Consider the following 19,699-nt stretch of genomic DNA (forward strand, 5'->3'; position numbering starts at 1 on the left):
CTGGGGATTCGAACCCGCCACCTTAGGTGTACGTGGCTGGCGCCTTAGCCAGTTGAGCTATAGGCGCCGAGCCCCAATTTTTATTTTTTAAAGCTTATAGTTTTTTCTAAATTTCAAAATATTAAGGTGGTATAAATGTTTTTATTAAATGGATAGCTTTTATAATGCTTAGGTCAAGGCTGTTAGTGTGCCCATCACCTGAATAGTGTTCATTGTACCTTTAGGTTTTTACCCTCCTTGATTTCCGATGAGGTCATATATCAGAATTGGCAATTCATCTTGGTAGGGAGCCTGCGGCCTTGGGGCCACATGTGGCTTTATGGATCCTTGAATGTGGCCTTTTGATTGAATCCAAATTTTACAAAGTGTATTCTTTTTTTGAGACAGAATCTCACTCTGTGGCCCTGGGCAGCGTGCTGTGACATAATGATAGCTGACAGTAACTTCAAACTCTTGGACTCAAGCGATCTGCTTGCCTCAGTTTTTCTATTCTTAGTAGATACATGGTCTTACTTGCTCAAGCTGGTCTCCGACTCCTGAGCTCAAGCAATCTGCCCACCTTGGCCTCCCAGTGTCTTAAGATTATAGGTGTGAACTACCCCACATAGCCAAAACATATCCTTTTAACAAAAGAATTTGTTCTGTGAAGTTTGTATTTGATCAAGGGGCCACACTTGGGTATCTGTAGGGCCACATGTGGCCACAAGGCTGCAGGTTCTGCACCCCTATGAGAGAGCAGTAATTAGGAATATACTTTTAAGTCTTTGTTTCAATCCTTTCTGCTTGATTTTTAAGTAAATCTCAATATAAATGAATACTTGAGTGGTTGTGCTTTTATCATATTATATTATTAAGCTTTGATTATTAGATTTTTATAGATTGGATAAATTCAGGATAAAGTACTTCTCTATGAATGTTTCTGGCATAAGTATTTCTCTTGTGTCCTAATACGATGCTGCAGATGGGGTGACCAGCTTGTCCAGCTTTGCCAGCTACTTTTCCCATTTTAGGTCTAAAAATCTTGCATCCTGGGAAACCTCCCATTCCTGAGTGAACTATGCTGGTTACTCATCCTAGCTGCATAGAATGATTCATATTTATTTAATTAGATATATTCTATAATAAATAGAAGTTCTCTTATTTTTAGGGAAGCCAGAGGATGAGGGCTTGTGTAAAAAGGCTGAAGTACCATCGTCATGTTGTTGTACATGCCATTCAAGGAATTTTGCAAATGATGACATGAACCAGGAAACTTCACATCATTTCAACAATTCAAGTACACCACCTTCTGAAGGAAATGGCACTTTATCAGCTTGTCAAGGTAGCTTATATTTTGTCTGAGTCTGTTAATATTTGTAATAGAAGTCTTAATTATTGCTGTTAGGAGACCTAATTTATACAATCTGATTAGCATAATTGATTGTATATCTCCATCTCATTTCTCTGGAATTATTTTATTTTAAGAGATAAGGTCTCGGGTGGTGCCTGTGGCTCAGTGGGTATGGTGCTGGCCCCATATACCGAGGGTGGTGGGTGGGTTTGAACCTGGCCCTGGCCAAACTGCAACAAAAAATAGCTGGGCATGGTGGCGGGCACCTGTAGTTCCAGCTACTTGGGAGGCTGAGGCAAGAGAATTGTCTAAACCCAGGAGTTGGAGGTTGCTGTAAGCTGTGACTCCACAGCACTCTACCGAGGGTGATAAAATGAGACTCTGTCTCTTAAAAGAAAAAAAAAAGGAGAGAGATAGGGTCTCACTCTTGTCACCCAGGTGGGTGTGCAGTGCTGTGATTATACCTCATTGTAGCCTCAAACTCCTGGGCTCAGATTATTCTCTTATCTTAGCCTCTCCGGTAACTGGGACTACAGGTACATGTCACTGTGCCTGGCTAGTTTTTTATTTTTATATTTTTGTGGGGATAGGGTCTTACTGTGTTGCACAGGCTGATTTTGAACTCCTGACTTCAAGTGATCTTCTTGCCTTGTCCTCCCAGAGTGCTAGGATTACAGGCATGAGCCACCATGCCTGGCAGAAAATGAAGTTATTTGTAGTTGGTATTGTTAATTATTGCTTATGTTAGAATTTTATAAAACATAATGTTTGTATCTAAGACACAATCTAATTCATTCATTCTTGACTTGAGAATCCTACATGAGGATCAGGTATGCTTATGTACAATCTTTAAATAATTCTTATTTTATTTTATTTTTTATTGAGATATACTTTGTCACCCTTGGTAGGGTGCTGTGGAGTCATAGCTCACAGCAACCTCAAATTCTTGGGCTCAAGTGATCCTCTTGCTTCAACCTCCCAGTAGCTGGGACTATAGGCGCCTACTACAATGCCTGGCTGTTTTTTTTTTTTTTTTTAACATTTCTAGGTCAGGTTCGAACCCACCAGTCCCAGTGTATGTGACCAGTGCCCTAACCATGGAGATACAGGCACCCAGCCAATAATTTTTTTTTTTTTTTTGGAGACAGAGCCTCAAGCTGTCACTCTGGGTAGAGTGCTGTGGCATCACGGTTCACAGCAACCTCCAACTCCTGGGTTTAAGCGATTCTCTTGCCTCAGCCTCCCAAATAGCTGGGACTATAGGTGCCCACCATGATGCCCAGCTATTTGGTTGCTGCTGTCATTGTTGTTTGGTGAGTCCAGCCTGGATTTGAACCCGCCAGCTCAGGTGTATGTGGCTGGCACCTTAGCCACTTGAGCCACAAGTGCTGAGCCATAATTCTGTTTTTTAAGAAGAAGATTATTAATAATATATTTTTTAAAAAAACTTATGATTTTAGCTATATGGAAAAGATTGATTATTATTTACTAAGACAGAAATCTAGGGCACATCCTGGATACATTGCTCTTCCTTATTTCTTCATGTAAATTTTCATGATTCCTCATTCTACTTATAACCTTCATAGTCCAAAACACTCTCTTGCTTTAGAACATCCAAAAACTTTTTTCCTGCTTTTACTTATACTATAGTTTTTTTTTTTTTTGAAGAGACAGAGTCTTACTTATTGCCCTCGGTAGAGTGCTGTGGCATCACACAGCTCACAGCAACCTCCAACTCCTGGGCTTAGGTATTCTCTTGCCTCAGCCTCCCAAGTAGCTGGGACTACAGGCACCCATCATAATGCCTGGCTATTTTTTTATTGCAGTTTGGTTGGGGCTGGGTTTGAACCCACCACCCTTGGTATATGGGGCTGGCGCCCTACCCACTGAGCCACAGGTGTTGCCCACTTAAAGTATACTTTTAACTAATCATTGACAGAGAGAAAGAGGTTACCATGATTGATGTAAGTCTAAATAATATCCACTTCCTAAAATCAAGGAATGAAGTCAGTTTTCTCTGAAGCACATGACTACATAGAGGAAGGTAGTTGCTTGCACTAGACTGTGATTCTGTTAGGAATAAGGAGAAGGAGGTGAAATAGTTGTTGGCTAGGTAACCAATAGTATTGTCTACATTGTTTTCACCCTTAGACTATTTTGGCTTTCTTATTATTCCCTCAAACAGTCAGCTTTGTCTTTCCTCAGACCCTTTGTTTGTGTTTGTGTCTCTTCTGAGCAAAGTTTCATCTTCAACTTGTTAACCTTCTCTTCCTCAGCTTAAATGTCACTTCCTTTGGGTATCCATCTCTGGCTTTTCTGGGAGACTAGATTTGATGTCCCTATTATATTCCATCATATCATTTAGAACCTTTTCTTTATAGTATTTGTCACAGTTTGTATTATACATATATGTATCTATGGATCTTTTATTAATCTCTGTTGGAACAATTTCAGTTTGCATACCCTTGATCCCTAGAACCCAGAAGAGTGCCTGGCATATAGTAGGTGCTAAATTAATATTTGTTATGAATGAATGGAATTAATTTTGAGCTAATTATAAGAACTCTGATATATAATATTTACATATAACCTATTTATTTATTTATTGAGACAGGGCCTCACTCTGTAGCTTACGCTAGAATGTAGTAGCCCTGTTATAGCTCACTGTATGCTCAATCTCCTGGGCTCCTCAGCTTCCCAAGTACCTGGGACTACAAGTCCATACCACCTTGCCCGGCTAATTTTTTCAATTTTTTTGTGAACATGGAGTCTCACCATGTTGCCTAGGCTTGTCTCAAACTCCTATCTTCAAGCACAACTCCTGTCTCTGCCTCCCAAAGTGCTGGTATTACAGGTATGAACCACTGCAGCTGGTACAACCTTTATTTTTTAAAAACAGCTCCTGAAGGCTGAGGCAGGTAGATTACTTGAGCTTAGGAGTTGGAGCCCAGCTTGAGCAAGAGCAAGACTCTGTCTCTACTAAAAATAGAAAAAACTATCTGGGCAAGGTGGCAGGCCTCTGTAGTCCTAGCTATTCAGGAGGTGAAGGCAAGAGGATTGCTTGAGCCCAAGAGTTTGAGGTTGCTGTGAGCTATGATATCACGGTACTCTACCCAGAGTGACAGAATGAGACTGTCTGGAAAAAAAAATTTTTTAAAAAACAGCTTTATTGGTATATACTTGAGATAACAAGCCGTATATATTTTAAGTGGTACACTTTGATACATTTTGACATGTGTACCTCTGTGAAACTTTCAGCAGAATCAAAGCAGTGAACATACTACATTCATCACCCCAAAAAGTTTTCTCATGCCCCTTTATTATCCCTCCTTCCCATCTCTCCATGACTTTTCCTCCCTAAATGACCATTTATCTGCTTTCTGTTATTGTAGATTAGTTTGCATTTTCCACAGTTTATATAAATGGACATATTATTTGTATATTAATTTTATCTGGTATCTTAACAATTATTTTGTGATTCATCTGTGTTGCATTTATTAATAGTTTCTTTTTATTGCTGAGTCATACTCCACTGTATGGCTATACCACAAATTGTTCTTTTTTTTTTTGAGATAGAGCCTCAAGCTGTCCTCCTGGGTAGAGTGCTGTGGCATCACAGCTCATAGCTACCTCCAACTCCTGGGCTCAAGTGAGTCTCCTGCCTCTGCCTCCCAAGTAGCTGGGACCACAGGTGCCCGCCACAATGCCTGGCTATTTTTTGGTTGCAGCCATCATTGTTGTTTGGTGGGCCCAGGCTGGATTTGAACCCGCCACCTTAGGTGTATGTGGCTGGCGCCTTAACCACTTGAGCCACAGGCGCTGAGCCACCACAAATTGTTTAGCCACTAACCTGTTTATATATATTTGGATTGTTTCTAATTTGGGGCTATTACAAAGACAGCTACTATGATCATTTGTGTATGTCTTTGTATTGACATATGCTTTCATTTCTGTTGGGTAAATATCTAGCAGCAGAATAAGTCAGATTACTTTATAAGTGTATATGTCATGAAAAGGTTATACCATTATACATTCCCACCAGCAATTATGAGAGTTCCAGTTTCTTCATATCCTTGCCACAATGTTTGTAGCCATTCTGATAGGCATGCAGTAGTATCTCTTTTTGGTTTTAATTTGCATTTCCCTCATGATTTGAATGTTGAGTATCTTTTCATGTGCTTACTATCCATTCATGTATCTTTTTTTTTTCCCCTAAGAAGTAAGCTTGAATTGACCATCTTTTTCGATGAAATGTCCATTTAGCTGGCATGATGGGTCATGCTGGTTATCCCAGCTACCTCTTGGAGGTCTTTTTTTTTTTTGAGACAGAGCCTCAAGCTGTCACCCTGGGTAGAGTACTGTGGCATCACAGCTCACAGCAACCTCCAACTCCTGGGCTCAAGTGAGTCTCCTGCCTCAGCCTCCCAAGTAGCTGGGACCACAGGTGCCCGCCACAACATCCGGCTATTTTTGGTTGCAGTCATCATTGTTTGATGGGCCCGGGCTGGATTTGAACCCGCCACCTTAGGTGTATGTGACTGGCACCTTAGCCACTTGAGCCACAGGCGCCGAGCCCTCTTGGAGGTCTTAAACAGAAGGAAGGACTGCTTGAGCCAAGGAGTTCAAGAACTGTCTGTACAACATAGGATCCTGTCTATATTGGGTTATTTATTTATTGTTAACTTTTGATTAATTTAAATATTTTGAATATAAGTCTTTTGTCAGATACAGTTTTAGTTTTTACATTTAGGTCTAAGACCTATATTGAGTTAATTTGTGTATAAAGTGTGAAGTGTGGATCCAAGTTCGTTTTTTGTATGTGGATATCTACTCGTTCAGTACTTTTTTTTTTTTTTAAATTAGAGACAGAGTCTCACTTTGTTGCCCTAGGTAGAGTGCTGTGGTGTCACGGCTCACAGCAACCTCAAACTCCTGGGATCAAGTGATTCTCTTACTTCAGCTCCCCAAGTAGCTGCTCTACAAGTGCCTGCCATAACGCCTGGCTATTTTTAGAAATGGGGTCTTACTCTTGCTCAGGCTGATCTTGAACCTATGAGCTCAGGCAATCCACCCATGTCAGCCTCCCAGAGTGCTAGGATTACAGATGTGGGGCACTGCGCCCAGCCTGAAAGGCTATTCTCTATCCACTGCATGGCCTTTGTCAAAAATCAGTAGTCCACATATATATACAATTTGAATTTTAACATTATTGTGAGGGAGGGTTTTTAAAAATAGTGTAAAAGGGATAAATCTGGATTGTTTTCTGATACCCTCTTTATATTTGTAAGTAAATTCTTTAGTAATATGTAACCTAAATATAGAAAAATGCAAATCCTAATAGCTTGATGAATTTTTATGAAGTAAACAGACATTACCAACACTCCACAGGCCCTTCTCGTGTTCTTTTCCAGTTATTTTCCCTTCGTTCTATGGGTAACTATTGCCCTCCTGTCATTGATAAGTTTTGCCTTTTTATAGAACAATATATGTACTCTTTTGCCTGTCTTCTCTTGCTTGACATTGTATTTGTGAGATTCATACATGTATACATATTGCACATAATAGTACTTATTATTTCTGTCAGGTTGGGACAAAAGTAATTGCCGTTTTTTGCATTATTGAAATTTGCCGTTTGATACTGGAATATGTTCTTTAATGTGGTTACATTATACATCATCTTAATGTGCATTACTCGCTTTTTTTTTGCTAATAACTTACTAGCTGGTATTTATTTTATATTTATTTTGGACTATGGAAATGATGTTAGACAAAAAGTGAATTTGAGCAGTTTTCTTATTCACGTTTGAAATGGGTCATAAAGCTACAGAGACAACTTGCAACATCATCAATGCATTTGGCTGAGTCACTGCTAACAAACGTACAGTGCAGTGGTGATTCAAGAAGGTTTGCAAAGGAGACAAGAGCCTTGAAGTTGCCAGCCAGAAAATGCTTTCCAAGAATTTCTCAATTTTTATACTATAGGAAGAAACAAACTTATTTTTTATAGGCAACATTGTGTTGACTGTAGTGGTTCCTATTTTTATTAATAAAAATATGGTCAAGCCTAGTTATAATGATTTAAAAGTCATGTTCCAAAACTGCAATTACTTTTGCATCAACCTGTATTATTTCCTTGTATAAATACACCACAATTTATTAGTCTAATCTACATTTGTTAGGCATTTAGGTTGTTTCCATTGTTTTAAAAATAATGCTATTATGAACATTTTTGTTTATATGTGTACAAATGGGTAAGTATTTTCTATTAGATACAAACCTAGGGATGCAATTGCTGATTATAAAGTATACATAAGTTCACCTATAATAGATACTGCTATCATTTTCTAAAGTGGTTGAACCAATCTTTATGTCCCTACTCATTACTCTCCCACCCTGTCCAGTAGTTTATGAAAATTGTTCAATGCTTTTGTTATCACTTGAGATTTCTAGTTTTTTTAAAATGTTAGTTATTCTCTTACATGTGTGGTGTTACCATTGAGGTTTTTTTTTTTTTTTATTAAATCATAGCTGTGTACATTAATACTATCAGGGGGTACAGTGTGCTGGTTTTCATACACAATTTGAAATACCTTCATCCAACTGGTTAACATAGCCTCATGTCATTTTCTTAGTTATTGTGTTAAGACATTTATATTCTACATTTAGAGAGAGTCACATGTACCCTTATAGAATGAACCATAGGCGTGATCCCACCAATCACTAAACCATTGAGTTTTAATTGATACTTCTCTGGTGATTAGTGAAGCTGAATGTCCTTTTGTGTTTATGGATCATTCATATATCTTCTTTAGTGAATTGCTTAGTCAAGTTGTTTGATGATTTTTCTGTTGGGTTGTTTCTTCCTGAATTCTAGGAGTTTTTTATTTTTCTTTTCAGACAGAGTCTCACTTTTTTGCCTTCAGTAGAGTACCATTGTGTCACAGCTCACAGCAACCTCAAACTCTTGGGTTCAAGTGATTCTCTTGCCTCAGCCTCCCAAATAGCTGGGACTATAGGCGCCCGCAACAACACCTAGTTATTTTTTAGCGATGAAGTCTCTCTCTGGCTCAGGCTGGTCTTGAACCCATGAGCTCAGGCATTCCACCTGCCTTGGCCTCCCGAGTGCTAGGATTACAGGCGTGGGCAACTGCACCTGGCCTCTAGGAGTTTTTTTAAAGGAATATTTAGGAGATATCTTGTTTCTTTTTACATCTATATTTTAAAGACTTAACTCTTTGATGAGCTTACTGCTTGGTGGTATATAAAGAATATGAAGATAAGCATTTTTGTATGTGATGATAATATCATTTTTGTTTTTATGAATTAGGATTAGCCATGTTTGGCACATGGAAGTTTAGTCATTTTGAAAATAAATTATTGTTTTGGGTAGACATTTCCTACCCTTTTAATGGGCCCATGTAAATTTACACCTTGATTTACTTGGGACAGGGTTTCTCAATAGAGGCACTTTGAGTGAGATAATCTTTCTTGTGGAAGCTGTCTGTTATGAGATGTTTAGCAGCATCCCTGGACTCTGTCCACTAGATGCCAGTAGTATACACACCCCAGTCCTGCTTTTTTTTTCTTTTCTTTGTTTTCTTTTTCTTTTTTTTTTTTTGAGACAGAGTCTCACTCTGTTGCCCTTGGTAGAGTGCTGTGGCATTATAGCTCACAGCAACCTCAGACTCTTGGGTTTGAACATTTCTCTTGCTCATCCTTCCAAGTAGCTGGGACTATAGGTGTGTGTTACTACACCCAGCTAGTTTGTCTATTTTTAGTAGAAACAGGGTCTATATCTTGTTTAGGCTGGTCTCATAACTCCTTAACTCAGGCAATCCACCTGCCTCAGCCTCTCAGAGTGCTAGGATTATAGGTGTAAGCCACTGACCCCAGCCATCACCCTATGTTTTATAACAACCAAAAATGTCTCCAGACATTGCTCAGTGTCCCCAGGATGGGAAGTGGTGGTGTTAAGATTGCCGTAGTTGAGAATCACTTATCTAGGTTTTGTGGTTTGCTTGGAAATGCAGAGTTCAAAATTACATGTCTTATGTAAAATATATACGGAAATGGAAAAGATTAAGAATAGCCACTTCTGAAGAAGCAGGTCAAGGTGATAGACTTGATCTAACAAATATTCTGATTTAGGGCAGTGCCTGTGACTCAGTGGGTAGGGCACCGGCCCCATATACTGAGGCTGGTGGGTTTGAAACTGGCCCTGGCCAAACTGCAACAAAAAAATAGCCCGGTGTTGTGGCGGGCACCTATAGTCCTAGCTACTCAGGAGGCTGAGGCTAGAGAATTGCCTAAATCCAGGAGATGGAGGTTGCTGTGAGTGTAATGCCACGGCACTCCACTGAGGGCAATAAATTAAGACTTTTGTCTCTTAAAAAAAAAAAAAAAACCCAAAAAACAAATACCCTGATTTATTATATACAAAGCTATAGTAATTAAGACAGTCTGCTGTTAGCACATTAACAGACCAAAGTAGCAGTATAGAGAACCCAAATTCAGTCCCATGTGTATCTAGAAACTTGATATTTTTCAGGAAGTGCTGCTCCTATAGAGATAGGGGGAAGGAGGATCTTTTTTTTTTTTTTTTAATATGGAATGCTTCACGAATATGTGTGTCATCCTTGTGCAGGGGCTATGCTAATCTTCTCTGTATCATTCCAATTTTTTAGTATATGTGCTGCTGAAGCAAGCACAGGAAGGAGGGTCTTACTGATGTTCTGGGTCTATTAGATACCCATGTGGAAAATTGAAAATTAGAGCCTTACTTCACACAACACATAAACACACCTTCTAGATTTAAGACCTAGATATGAAAGGCAAAATTATTAAGATTTGAGAATATAGTGGTTTTCTAACTTTTTTTTTTCTTTTTGCAGTTTTTGGCTGGGGCTGGGTTTGAACCCGCCACCTCCAGCATATGGGGCTGGCGCCCTACTCCTTTGAGCCACAGGTGCCACCCCAGAATATAGTGGTTTTCAAACTGTGTTCCTAAGAACCTTAGGAAGAAACATGGCTTGTAATGGGAAGGGACTAGTGGATCAAGGAAATTCTAGAGCTTTAATTTTCTATTTTGGAAATTTTGAGCAATATTCTCTAAAAAAAAGAGTCCTACTCCTTAGAAAAAACTTGAGAACCAATTCTGTATGGCATAGGTTCACCTATGTGTTTATATAGGTTTAAACTTATTTCTCTTTTTTAGAAGTTTTTTATTTTTTTAACATAATTTATTTTTTACTTTATTTTTATTTTTTATTGTTTGGGATTCATTGAGGGTACAAAGAGTTAGGTTACACTATTGCATTTGTTAGGTAAAGTTCCTCTTATAATTGTGTTCTTTCCAAGAGGTGGGCCATATATACGCCATGATCCCACCATCTCCTCTCCCTCCTTCCCCTACTCCTCACCTTGCATTAGATCATCTACTGCCTTCATATTAGAATTCAGTACATTGAATACTTGTGTCTCCATTCTTGTGATGCATTACTAAGAAGAATGTGTTTCACCCCAATCCAGGTTAATACAAAAGTCTCCATCTTTTTTAATGGCTAAACAGTATTCCACGGTATACATATACCACAGCTTGTTAATCTACCGCTGGGTTGGTGGGAATTTAGGCTGTTTCCCCAGTTTGGTGATTGAGCTGTGATAAACAGTCTAGTGCAAATGTCCTCATGATAAAAGGATTTGTTTGTTCTGGGTAGATGCTTAGCAATGGGATTGCAGGATCAAATGGGAGTTCTAATTAGAGTTCTTTGAGGATTCTCCACACTTCCTTCCAAAAAGATTGTATTAGTTTGCAGTCTCACCAGCAGTGTAAAAGTGTTCCCTTCTCTCCACATCCACACCAGCATCTGTAGCTTTGAGATACCTGAGATATCATTGCATTTCTTTGATAGTTAGGGACAATGAGTGTTTTTTCATATGTTCATTAGCCATTCGTTTCCTTTAGAGAAGGTTCTATTCATGTCCCTTGCCCGGTGATTAATGGGATTGTTGGGTCTTTTGTTGTTGATTAATTTGAGTTCTCTATAGATACTAGTTATCAAGCTTTTGTCTAATTCATAATAGGCAAATATCTTTTCATCTGTTGCTTTCTTTGTTGTTTCCTTAGCTGTACAGAAGCTTTTCAGTTTAATTAAGTCCCATTTGTTTATTTTTGTTGTTCTTGCAATTGTCATAGAAATCTTCATAAAATCTTTCCCCAGGCTAATATCTTCAAATATATTCCTCACACTTTCTTCAAGGATTTTTATTCTTTCATGCCTTAGATTTAAATCTTTTATACATCTTGAATCAATTTTTATAAGTGGTGAGAGGTGCAGGTCCAGTTTCAGTCTTTTACATGTGGTTATCCAGTTCTCCTAGCACCATTTATTGAATAGGGATTCTTTAACATAGTATATGTTCTTGTTTGGTTTATCAGTGATCAAGTGACTATAAGTTGTTAGTTTCATCTTATGGTTTTCTATTTGGTCCCAAATAGTTATGTCTCTATTTTTGTGCCAATACCATGCTGTTTTGGATCACTGTGGCCTTGTAGGATAGCTTAAGTCTAGTAGGGTGATACCCCCGGATTTGTTTTTATTAGTAAGAATTGTCTTGGCTATGTGGGTTTTTTTCTGGTTCTATTCAAAACGAGGAATTATTTTTTTCCAATCTCAAAAGTGTGATGATGGTTTTTTTGTTTTTTTGTTTTTTTTTTGTTTTGAGACGGAGCCTCAAGCTATTCCCCTGGGTAGAGTGCCATGGCATCACGCTCACAGCAACCTCCAACTCCTGGGCTCAAGCGAGTCTCCTGCCTCAGCCTGCCAAGTAGCTGGGACCACAGGTGCCCGCCACAATGCCTGGCCATTTTTTGGTTGCAGCCATCATTGTTGTTTGGCGGGCCCGGGCTGGGGATTCGCCACCTTAGGTGTATGTGGCTGGCGCCTTAGCTGCTTGAGCCACAGGTGCCGAGCCTGATGATGGTATTTTAATGGGGATTTCATTGAATCTGTAGATTGCTTTGGGAAGTATACACATTTCAACAATATTGATTCTTCCCAGCCATGAGCATGGTATGTTCTTCCATTTGTTAATATCTTTTGCTATTTCTTTTCTTAGGATTTTTTGTAATTATCTTTGTAGAGGTCCTTCACCTATTTTTTTTTTTTTTTTAAATTTGATAACTTCTCTTTACTGGACTTTTTTTTTTTTTTTTGGCCAGGGCTGGGTTTGAACCAGCCATCTCTGGCATATGGGGCTGGCGCCCTACTCCTTTGAGCCACAGGCGCCACCCTCCTTCACTTCTTTAGTTAGGTGTATTCCTCTGTATTTCTTACTTTCTTTTCTTTTTTTTTTTTTTGAAGCTACCATAAAGGGAATTATGTCTTTGCTTGGCTTCTCATCTTGGCTGTTAAGGGCATATACAAAGGCTACTGATTTGTTGACATTGATTTTATATCCTGAGACATTGCTATATATTTTTGATCATTTCCAGGAGTCTTGTGGTTGAGTCTTTAGGGTTCTCTAAGTATAAGGTCATATCATCCGCCAAGAGGGAGAGTTTGACCTCCTCTACCCCCATTTGGATGCCCTTTATTTCCTTCTCTTGCCTGATTGTATTAGCTAGAACTTCCAGTACTATGTTGAATAGTAGTGGCGATAGAGGACAACCTTGTCTGGTTCTGGTTCTAACTGGAAAAGCTTTCAGTTTTACATCATTCAGTATAATATTAGCTGTGAGTATGTCGTAGATGGCTTTGATCAGTTTTAAGAAATGTGCTGCCTATGTGTATATTTAAACTTAACTTCTTGAAAACAGTATTGGACCTGCTCATATAAGTCTTTCCCATAGTCTGGGAATCCTTTAAGGCTAAGCGTTGTTTCTTTTTTGTTGTTTTTCCATGATATCTGGCCACTGTATGAACTCAATGTAATAAAAGTTAAATGAATTCAAGGTATGGGAGTGCAGAGAATGTGTAGAGAGGAGCAACGAGGAAGGAAGATACCTTTAAGAACACTCACATTTAGGAAATGGGAAAAAGCAATGTATAGGAATAGTTAAGAACAGTGTTAGACATTAAGGAAGAAGATGTAGATTCTGTGATCCAAGAATACTGGGTGTTAGTTTTGGCCGTATGCCCAGAGGTTATATTTATGGACTTTGGAGTCAGACAGCAGGATTCAATTTAGTCACATCTAAGCTCTGTCACTTGGTAGCTATATGATATTGGCTAAGATACTTGATTTCTTTAAAACTTCGTGTTCACATGTGTTAAATGGGGTTAATTAACATTATTTGTTGTTGATGAGGTTGAGAATGAGCTTTCAGGACCGTGGAATTAAGAGATACATTATATGAGCTTGATTCTATAAGCAATATTTTTAGTCTAAAGAACATGAAGAACTTTAGTAGGAAAGGAATATTGAGAAGCTTTAAAGAGTTTTATGGAAATGAAATATAATCTTTTGAGAGAATCTTATAGTTACATTTCTTTTTTTAAAATTTCAGATTAATATGAGGGTACAAATGTTTAGGTTACAGTGTTTGTGTTTGTTAGGTAAGGTGCCTGTTGTAGTTGTGTCCCAAACCCAGGAGGTGTACCATGTACCTTTACATTGTACCCATTCATTGGGAGCACACCAACAGTTATGTTTCTTAAATCATGTTATTGAGAATAGTCTACAAACACATAAAGCTTTTAAAAAATCAAAACTGGGCTTTTCGTATTGAAAGCATATTTCTCAAAGTGTTTGCTGTGTCTTTGGTAAAGTAAACCGAGTGGTAAAGAAGTGCTTTTTAAACATGGTTAGTGTTTTATTTTTTAAACTATGGGATGAAATTTTTAGAAGTATCTTACATCTTGGTTCTAATTTTCTTCTGGAAAAATTGCCAAAATGTAAATTATTTATGCTAATTTTTTATTCTTATGTAAGACTCTCCTGAAAAAACCACTCTGGCTGCAAAGTTATCTGCCAAGAAACAGGCATCCATGTACAGAGATGAAAATGATGATTTTCAAATAGAGAAGAAAAGAATTCGACGCTTGGAAACTACACAGCAGGTAAACAGAGTTTATTGGTAGTAAAATAATCCAGTTATTTATAGCCAAAGATGGGAGTCAAGTATCAATCAAGTTTTCAATGCATTTGTGGAGATTAGTTGGGTTATGATGTAGCCATAGAGTAAACAGTTATTTGTTGTAATTTCATTTTGTATAGATACTTGTTATAAAAGAGTTTGCTAATATAGTGGATTATTCATAGTAAAACTGCATGGTGGTTTTTACATAGGAGACATTTAATAGTGAAATACTTGCTTAATGGATATCATCTCACTCTGTTGCCTGTGATAGAGTGCAGTGGTATTATCATAGCTCACTGCAACCTCAGACTCCTGGGTTTAAGTGATCCTCCTGCCTTGGCCTCCTACTTGGGACTATAGATGCATGCTACCACCCTTGGCTTATTTTTCTATTTTTTGTAGAGATGGGGTCTTGCTCTTGCCCTGGCTGGTCTCAAATTCCTGTCCTAAAGCAAACCTTCCCCCTCCAGGCCTCCCAATGTGCCAGGATTACAGGCATGAGCCACTGCACCTGGCCTGGTTTATTTTTACTTGAGCTTTTAAGAGCAATACATGATAAAATGTGTATAGTTCTAAAAGTTACTAAGTGATGTGAATTACCAGAAATTTTAGATGAGATTTACTTCTCATGGATAGACACAATGTTTTCCCAGAATTCATGGCAGTGAGGTAGGGAGGCAGGGATTTTAGTAGATTTGATTACAGATAAAAAAGATGATTATTAATTAGTGTGTTATTTATAGGTAAGCAATCAGATACTTTTAGTTGAGTATACTAAAGGTGTTTGCACCCATATGTAGTTTAACTGTTCTACTTGGAATTTATCTATTTATTTATTTATTCATTTATTTCAAGACGGAGTCTCAGTCTGTTGCCCAAGTTAGAAGGTTGTAGCTGCAGCCTAGTTCACAGCAACCTCAAACTCTGGGTTCAAGCAAGCCTCCTGCCTCAGCCTTCCAGGTAGATGGGGCTACAGGTTCTTGCCACAACACCCAGCTAATTTTTTCTATTTTTAGTAGAGACAGAATCTCAGTCTTGCTCAGGCTAGTATTGAACCCCTGAGTTCAAGGGGCCTCCCAGAGTGCTGGGATTATAGGCATGAGCTACTGCCCCTGGCCTCACTTGCAATATTCTTTAATTTCTGTAATAAAACTTTGGTCTTAGAATAGAATGAGCTATTTTATTACAAATGAATATGAATTTATAGAGATTCTAATCTTTCCCCTTCTCCCCTAAATATGTACATAGAGTTGCAATGTCATGTGGTAGAGCTCAAGGTAAAACATTCCCTGACTTCATGGTTCTCATTTTATTTTTGGTAAGAATGGTATTATCAGTAGAAATGCTTTTTTTTTTCTCCTTATAACATTAGTAAATAGGTCTTTGGTACGTCAGAAAAAGTATATATATAGAGTGGAAAGAATACTCAGTATAACTTATGAAGGAAATTTAATAAAAGACAAGTTGGTTTGTCACATACAGTAATAGTAATCAAGTAATTCATCCTATCAGGTAGGCAATCATCACTGTTTACATTTAAATATTTTATTGAGTTTTTTTAAATGTACAATTATGCTTAAATTTTGACTTATTTTCCAATTAGATATATGATAGGTCTTGGCTATAGTACTATTCTGGATATCCATATGGTGGGACTATTTTATGGGGAGAGCATTTTACAATATTATAATTTTGATATGTCCTTTATTAAAGTTATTTTGGTTAGGATTTATGAGTTATTATTTTATTTCATTTAAGTGTTATAATGGGGTGATTATTTGTGTGGGGTTTTTTTTGGTTTGTTTGTTTTGTTTGAGACAGTCTCTCTCTGTCACTTGGGGAGGAGTGTTCATGGTAACGTCAGAACTTCTGGGCTTAAGTAATCTTCCCACCTCAGCCCCCTGAGTAGCTGGGACTACAAGGCAGGGTCAATCACACTAACTAAATTTTTTAAAACTTTTTTTGTAGAGACAGGATCTCATTTTGTTGTTTAGGTCTGTCTCAAACTTCTGGCCTGAAGGGTTCCTCCTGACTCAGCTTCCCAAAGTGCTGAGATTACAGGCATGAGCCACCACTCCTGACCCTGTTTGTGGTTTTGAAAAATTATTTGATCATTGTTATTTAGAAAGTCTTTTTGTTTTTGAATGCAGAAGAAAATCCTTAGAGTTCTTTTGATGTTGGAGAATAACTAGCCTGTCAAACTTTTAGTTTATGTTAAACTTCATTTTGGTTCTGTGTTTACAGATTAGAAAACGTCATTGTTTTGAAAAGGAAGGGCACCATTTGGATACAAAAGTTGCTTCTGGAAAGACCATGGATCCCAAATCTCCTTTAGGAAAAATAAACTCCTTTTCTCCACAAAATGTATGTATTTATGCCATTGTTTAGTTTAAACATAAAGAAAGAAGATTTGGAACTTTCTAAATCCATTTTTGTAAAAAGGAAGAAAGCTGGGTGCAGTGGCTCACACCTATAATCCTAGCATTTTGGGAGGCTGAGGGTGGTGAATGGCTTGAGCTCAGGAGTTTGATGCCAGCCTGAGCAAGAATAAAACCCTCGTCTCTATTAAATATAGAAAAACTAGCCAGGTGTTCTGGCTGGTACCTAATGGTCCCAGCTACTTGGGAGGCTGAGGCAAGAGGGTAGCTTGAGCGCTCAACGCCTGTAGCTCAAGCGGCTAAGACACCAGCCACATTCACCAGAGCTGTTGGGTTCAAATCCAGGTCGGGCCTGCCAAACAACAAAGACAACTACAACCGAAAAATAGCTGCGTGTTGTGGCAGGTGCCTTTAGTCCTAGCTACTTGGGAGGCTGAGGCAAGAGAATTGCTTAAGCCCAGGAGTTGTAGGTTGCTGTGAGCTGTGATGCCACGGCACTCTATCCAGGGGGATAGCTTGAGGCTGTCTCAAAAAAAAGAGTATAGCTTGAGCCCAAGAGTTTGAGGTTGCTGTGAGCTATGATGCCAGCACACTATCCAAGGTGACAGAGTGAGGTGTTGTTTCCAAAAAAATGAAAGAAAGAGGAAGAATAGTATATGTTAAGACAAAGAGCACTAGAAAACTCAGAGGTCCTAAATGCTATCACATCTCTACTAACTAATGTAGGAGAGGGTAAACCTTATTTTCTCTGTTTCAGTTCCTTATATATAAAATGACAGAGCTGGACTATAGAGAGATCTGAAAGTTCTTTTTCCTTCTGTTCTACCTTTTAGAATATATATTTTTTAGAGGTGGGGTCTCATTCTGTTGCTCAGCCTGGTGTTGGGTGGTGCAATCATAGCTCATGGTAGCTTCAAACTTCTGGGCTCAAGCCATTCTCGAGTGAACCTCCTCCTTCATTCTCCCAAGCATCTGGGACTATAGGTGTGTACCATTGAGCTTAGTTTTTCTTTCATTTTTTTTTTTTTTTTGAGACAGAGCCTCAAGCTGTCCCCCTGGGTAGAGTGCTGTGGCATCACAGCTCACAGCAACCTCCAACTCCTGGGCTCAAGCGAGTCTCCTGCCTCTGCCTCCCAAGTAGCTGGGACTGCAGGCGCCCACCACAACACCTGGCTATTTTTTGGTTGCAGCCATCGTTGTTTGGTGGGCCCAGGCTGGATTTGAACCCGCCACCTTAGGTGCATATGGCTGGTGCCTTAGCCACTTCAGCCACAGGCGCCGAGCCTGAGCTTAGTTTTTCAACCTGTATTAATAGTAACTTTTTTCACTGTCATTTAGTCACAGTTAAAAAATAAAGTCAGTTTCATTTAAGAATGTCTTTCAGGAAGCAGTAGAATTACTAATTTTATTAGATCTCAACCCTTCATGGCTGGGCACGGTGCTTCATGCCTGTGAAAACCCAGCACTTTGGGAGGCCAAAGCAGGAGACTCATTTGTAGCTCAGAGTTTGAGATTAGCATGGGCAATATAGCCAGCTCCTGTCTTTACAGAAAATAGAAACATTAGGCAATGGTGGTGGCATGTGCCTATAACCTAGCTACTTGGGAGGCTCAGAAAGAGGATTGGTTAAGCTCAGAAGTTTGAGGTTATAATGAGCTAGTATCATACCATTGTACTGCACTCCAACCTGGGTGACAGAGTGAGACCCTGTCTCTAAAATAAATGAATAAATAATAAAATAAATCTTAATGCTTTAGATTTTTAATATTCTGTGAAAAGAAATGACTAGTCTTCATAAAATACTTTGCATACAGAAGATGGTTGTCTTGGGGAAAAGCACTTGTAGGATAGTTTGGATTATGAACTAAACTAACCACTTTTTCCCATGGAACATCGTTTTTACTTGAAAGAATGAATTACATGATAACTATGGTAATTCTTGATAATAAAGTGAACAGGATAAAATTTAAGCTTTCAAGTAAAAATCAGAACATTGAAACAGTATATACCACTGTGAGCTTGACAGTTTTCTGATGCAGACTTTTCTAATGAAATTGGTGGTGACATTATAGAATGTGACTTTTTAATATTGTAAATATGTAAGCATTTGTGCAATCTGTTAAATTCAGTGAACTGAAACTCAGTGAACTAAATGTCATCCACAAATGACCAGTACATGATATCACAACATGATTCCTAAAGAAGATTCATCCTAAGTGCAGGGTAGACCAATGGACCTTAATTTTTGCCCTGTTCCCCCATTCCCAGGCAACCACAGATTTATTTTCAGATTTATTTTACATAGATTTAATTTGCATTTTGTTATAATCTTCATGGAAGCGTTATAGTTGGAGAAATCATCTAGAAACTTCTACTGTTAAATTGTCAATCACCATAATATGTGTTGTACATTGTTTTCTCATTTGTTTTCTTTTATAGTACCTTATTTTCTTCATAGGCTTACTATTATCCAAATTTGTTACTTGTTTATTATCTAGCTACCTAGTTAGAATGTAATATCAGTCTTTTTTTTTTTTTGAAACAGAGTCTACCTATGTTGCCCTCAGTAGAGTGCTTTGGCATCACAGGTCACAGCAACCTCCAACTCCTGGGCTTAAGCGATTCTCTTGCCTCAGCCTCCACGTAGCTGGGACTACAGGCATCCACCACAATGCCTGGCTATTTTTTTGTTGCACGTGTCATTGTTGTTTAGCTGGCCCAGACTGGGTTCGAACCCGCCAGCCTTGGTGCATCTGGCTGCGGGCCTGTGTGTCTTTTCCATGTGTATCCTTGATGCCTAGAATAGCATATGCCACATACAAGTTGCCCAATAGATATGTTTATAAAATCTTACTGAATTCTTTTTTATTTATTTATTTATTTATTTTATTTTTATTTTTTTTATTTTTT

At 38.4% G+C, this 19,699-nt stretch overlaps 1 protein-coding gene and 1 non-coding gene across 2 annotated transcripts in view; one reads left to right on the forward strand and one right to left on the reverse strand.

Moving 5' to 3' along the window:
• Positions 1-19,699, forward strand: part of BRIP1 (BRCA1 interacting protein C-terminal helicase 1) — a 189,633-nt gene that overhangs the window by 6,504 nt on the left and 163,430 nt on the right. Inside the window, exons 4-5 of the mRNA XM_023516638.1 lie at positions 1,148-1,321; positions 14,264-14,391. Of these exons, the coding sequence (XP_023372406.1) occupies positions 1,148-1,321; positions 14,264-14,391 (302 nt within the window). The remainder of the gene's footprint in view (positions 1-1,147; positions 1,322-14,263; positions 14,392-19,699) is intronic.
• On the reverse strand, positions 9,930-10,038 carry LOC111727122. Its single transcript, XR_002774750.1, has one exon. It is a non-coding gene; the product is annotated as a U6 spliceosomal RNA (small nuclear RNA).

Source organism: Otolemur garnettii, unplaced genomic scaffold, assembly GCF_000181295.1.
Source record: "Otolemur garnettii isolate 467f Iridium unplaced genomic scaffold, OtoGar3 scaffold00094, whole genome shotgun sequence".
In the NCBI taxonomy this organism is placed as follows: Eukaryota; Metazoa; Chordata; class Mammalia; order Primates; family Galagidae; genus Otolemur; species Otolemur garnettii.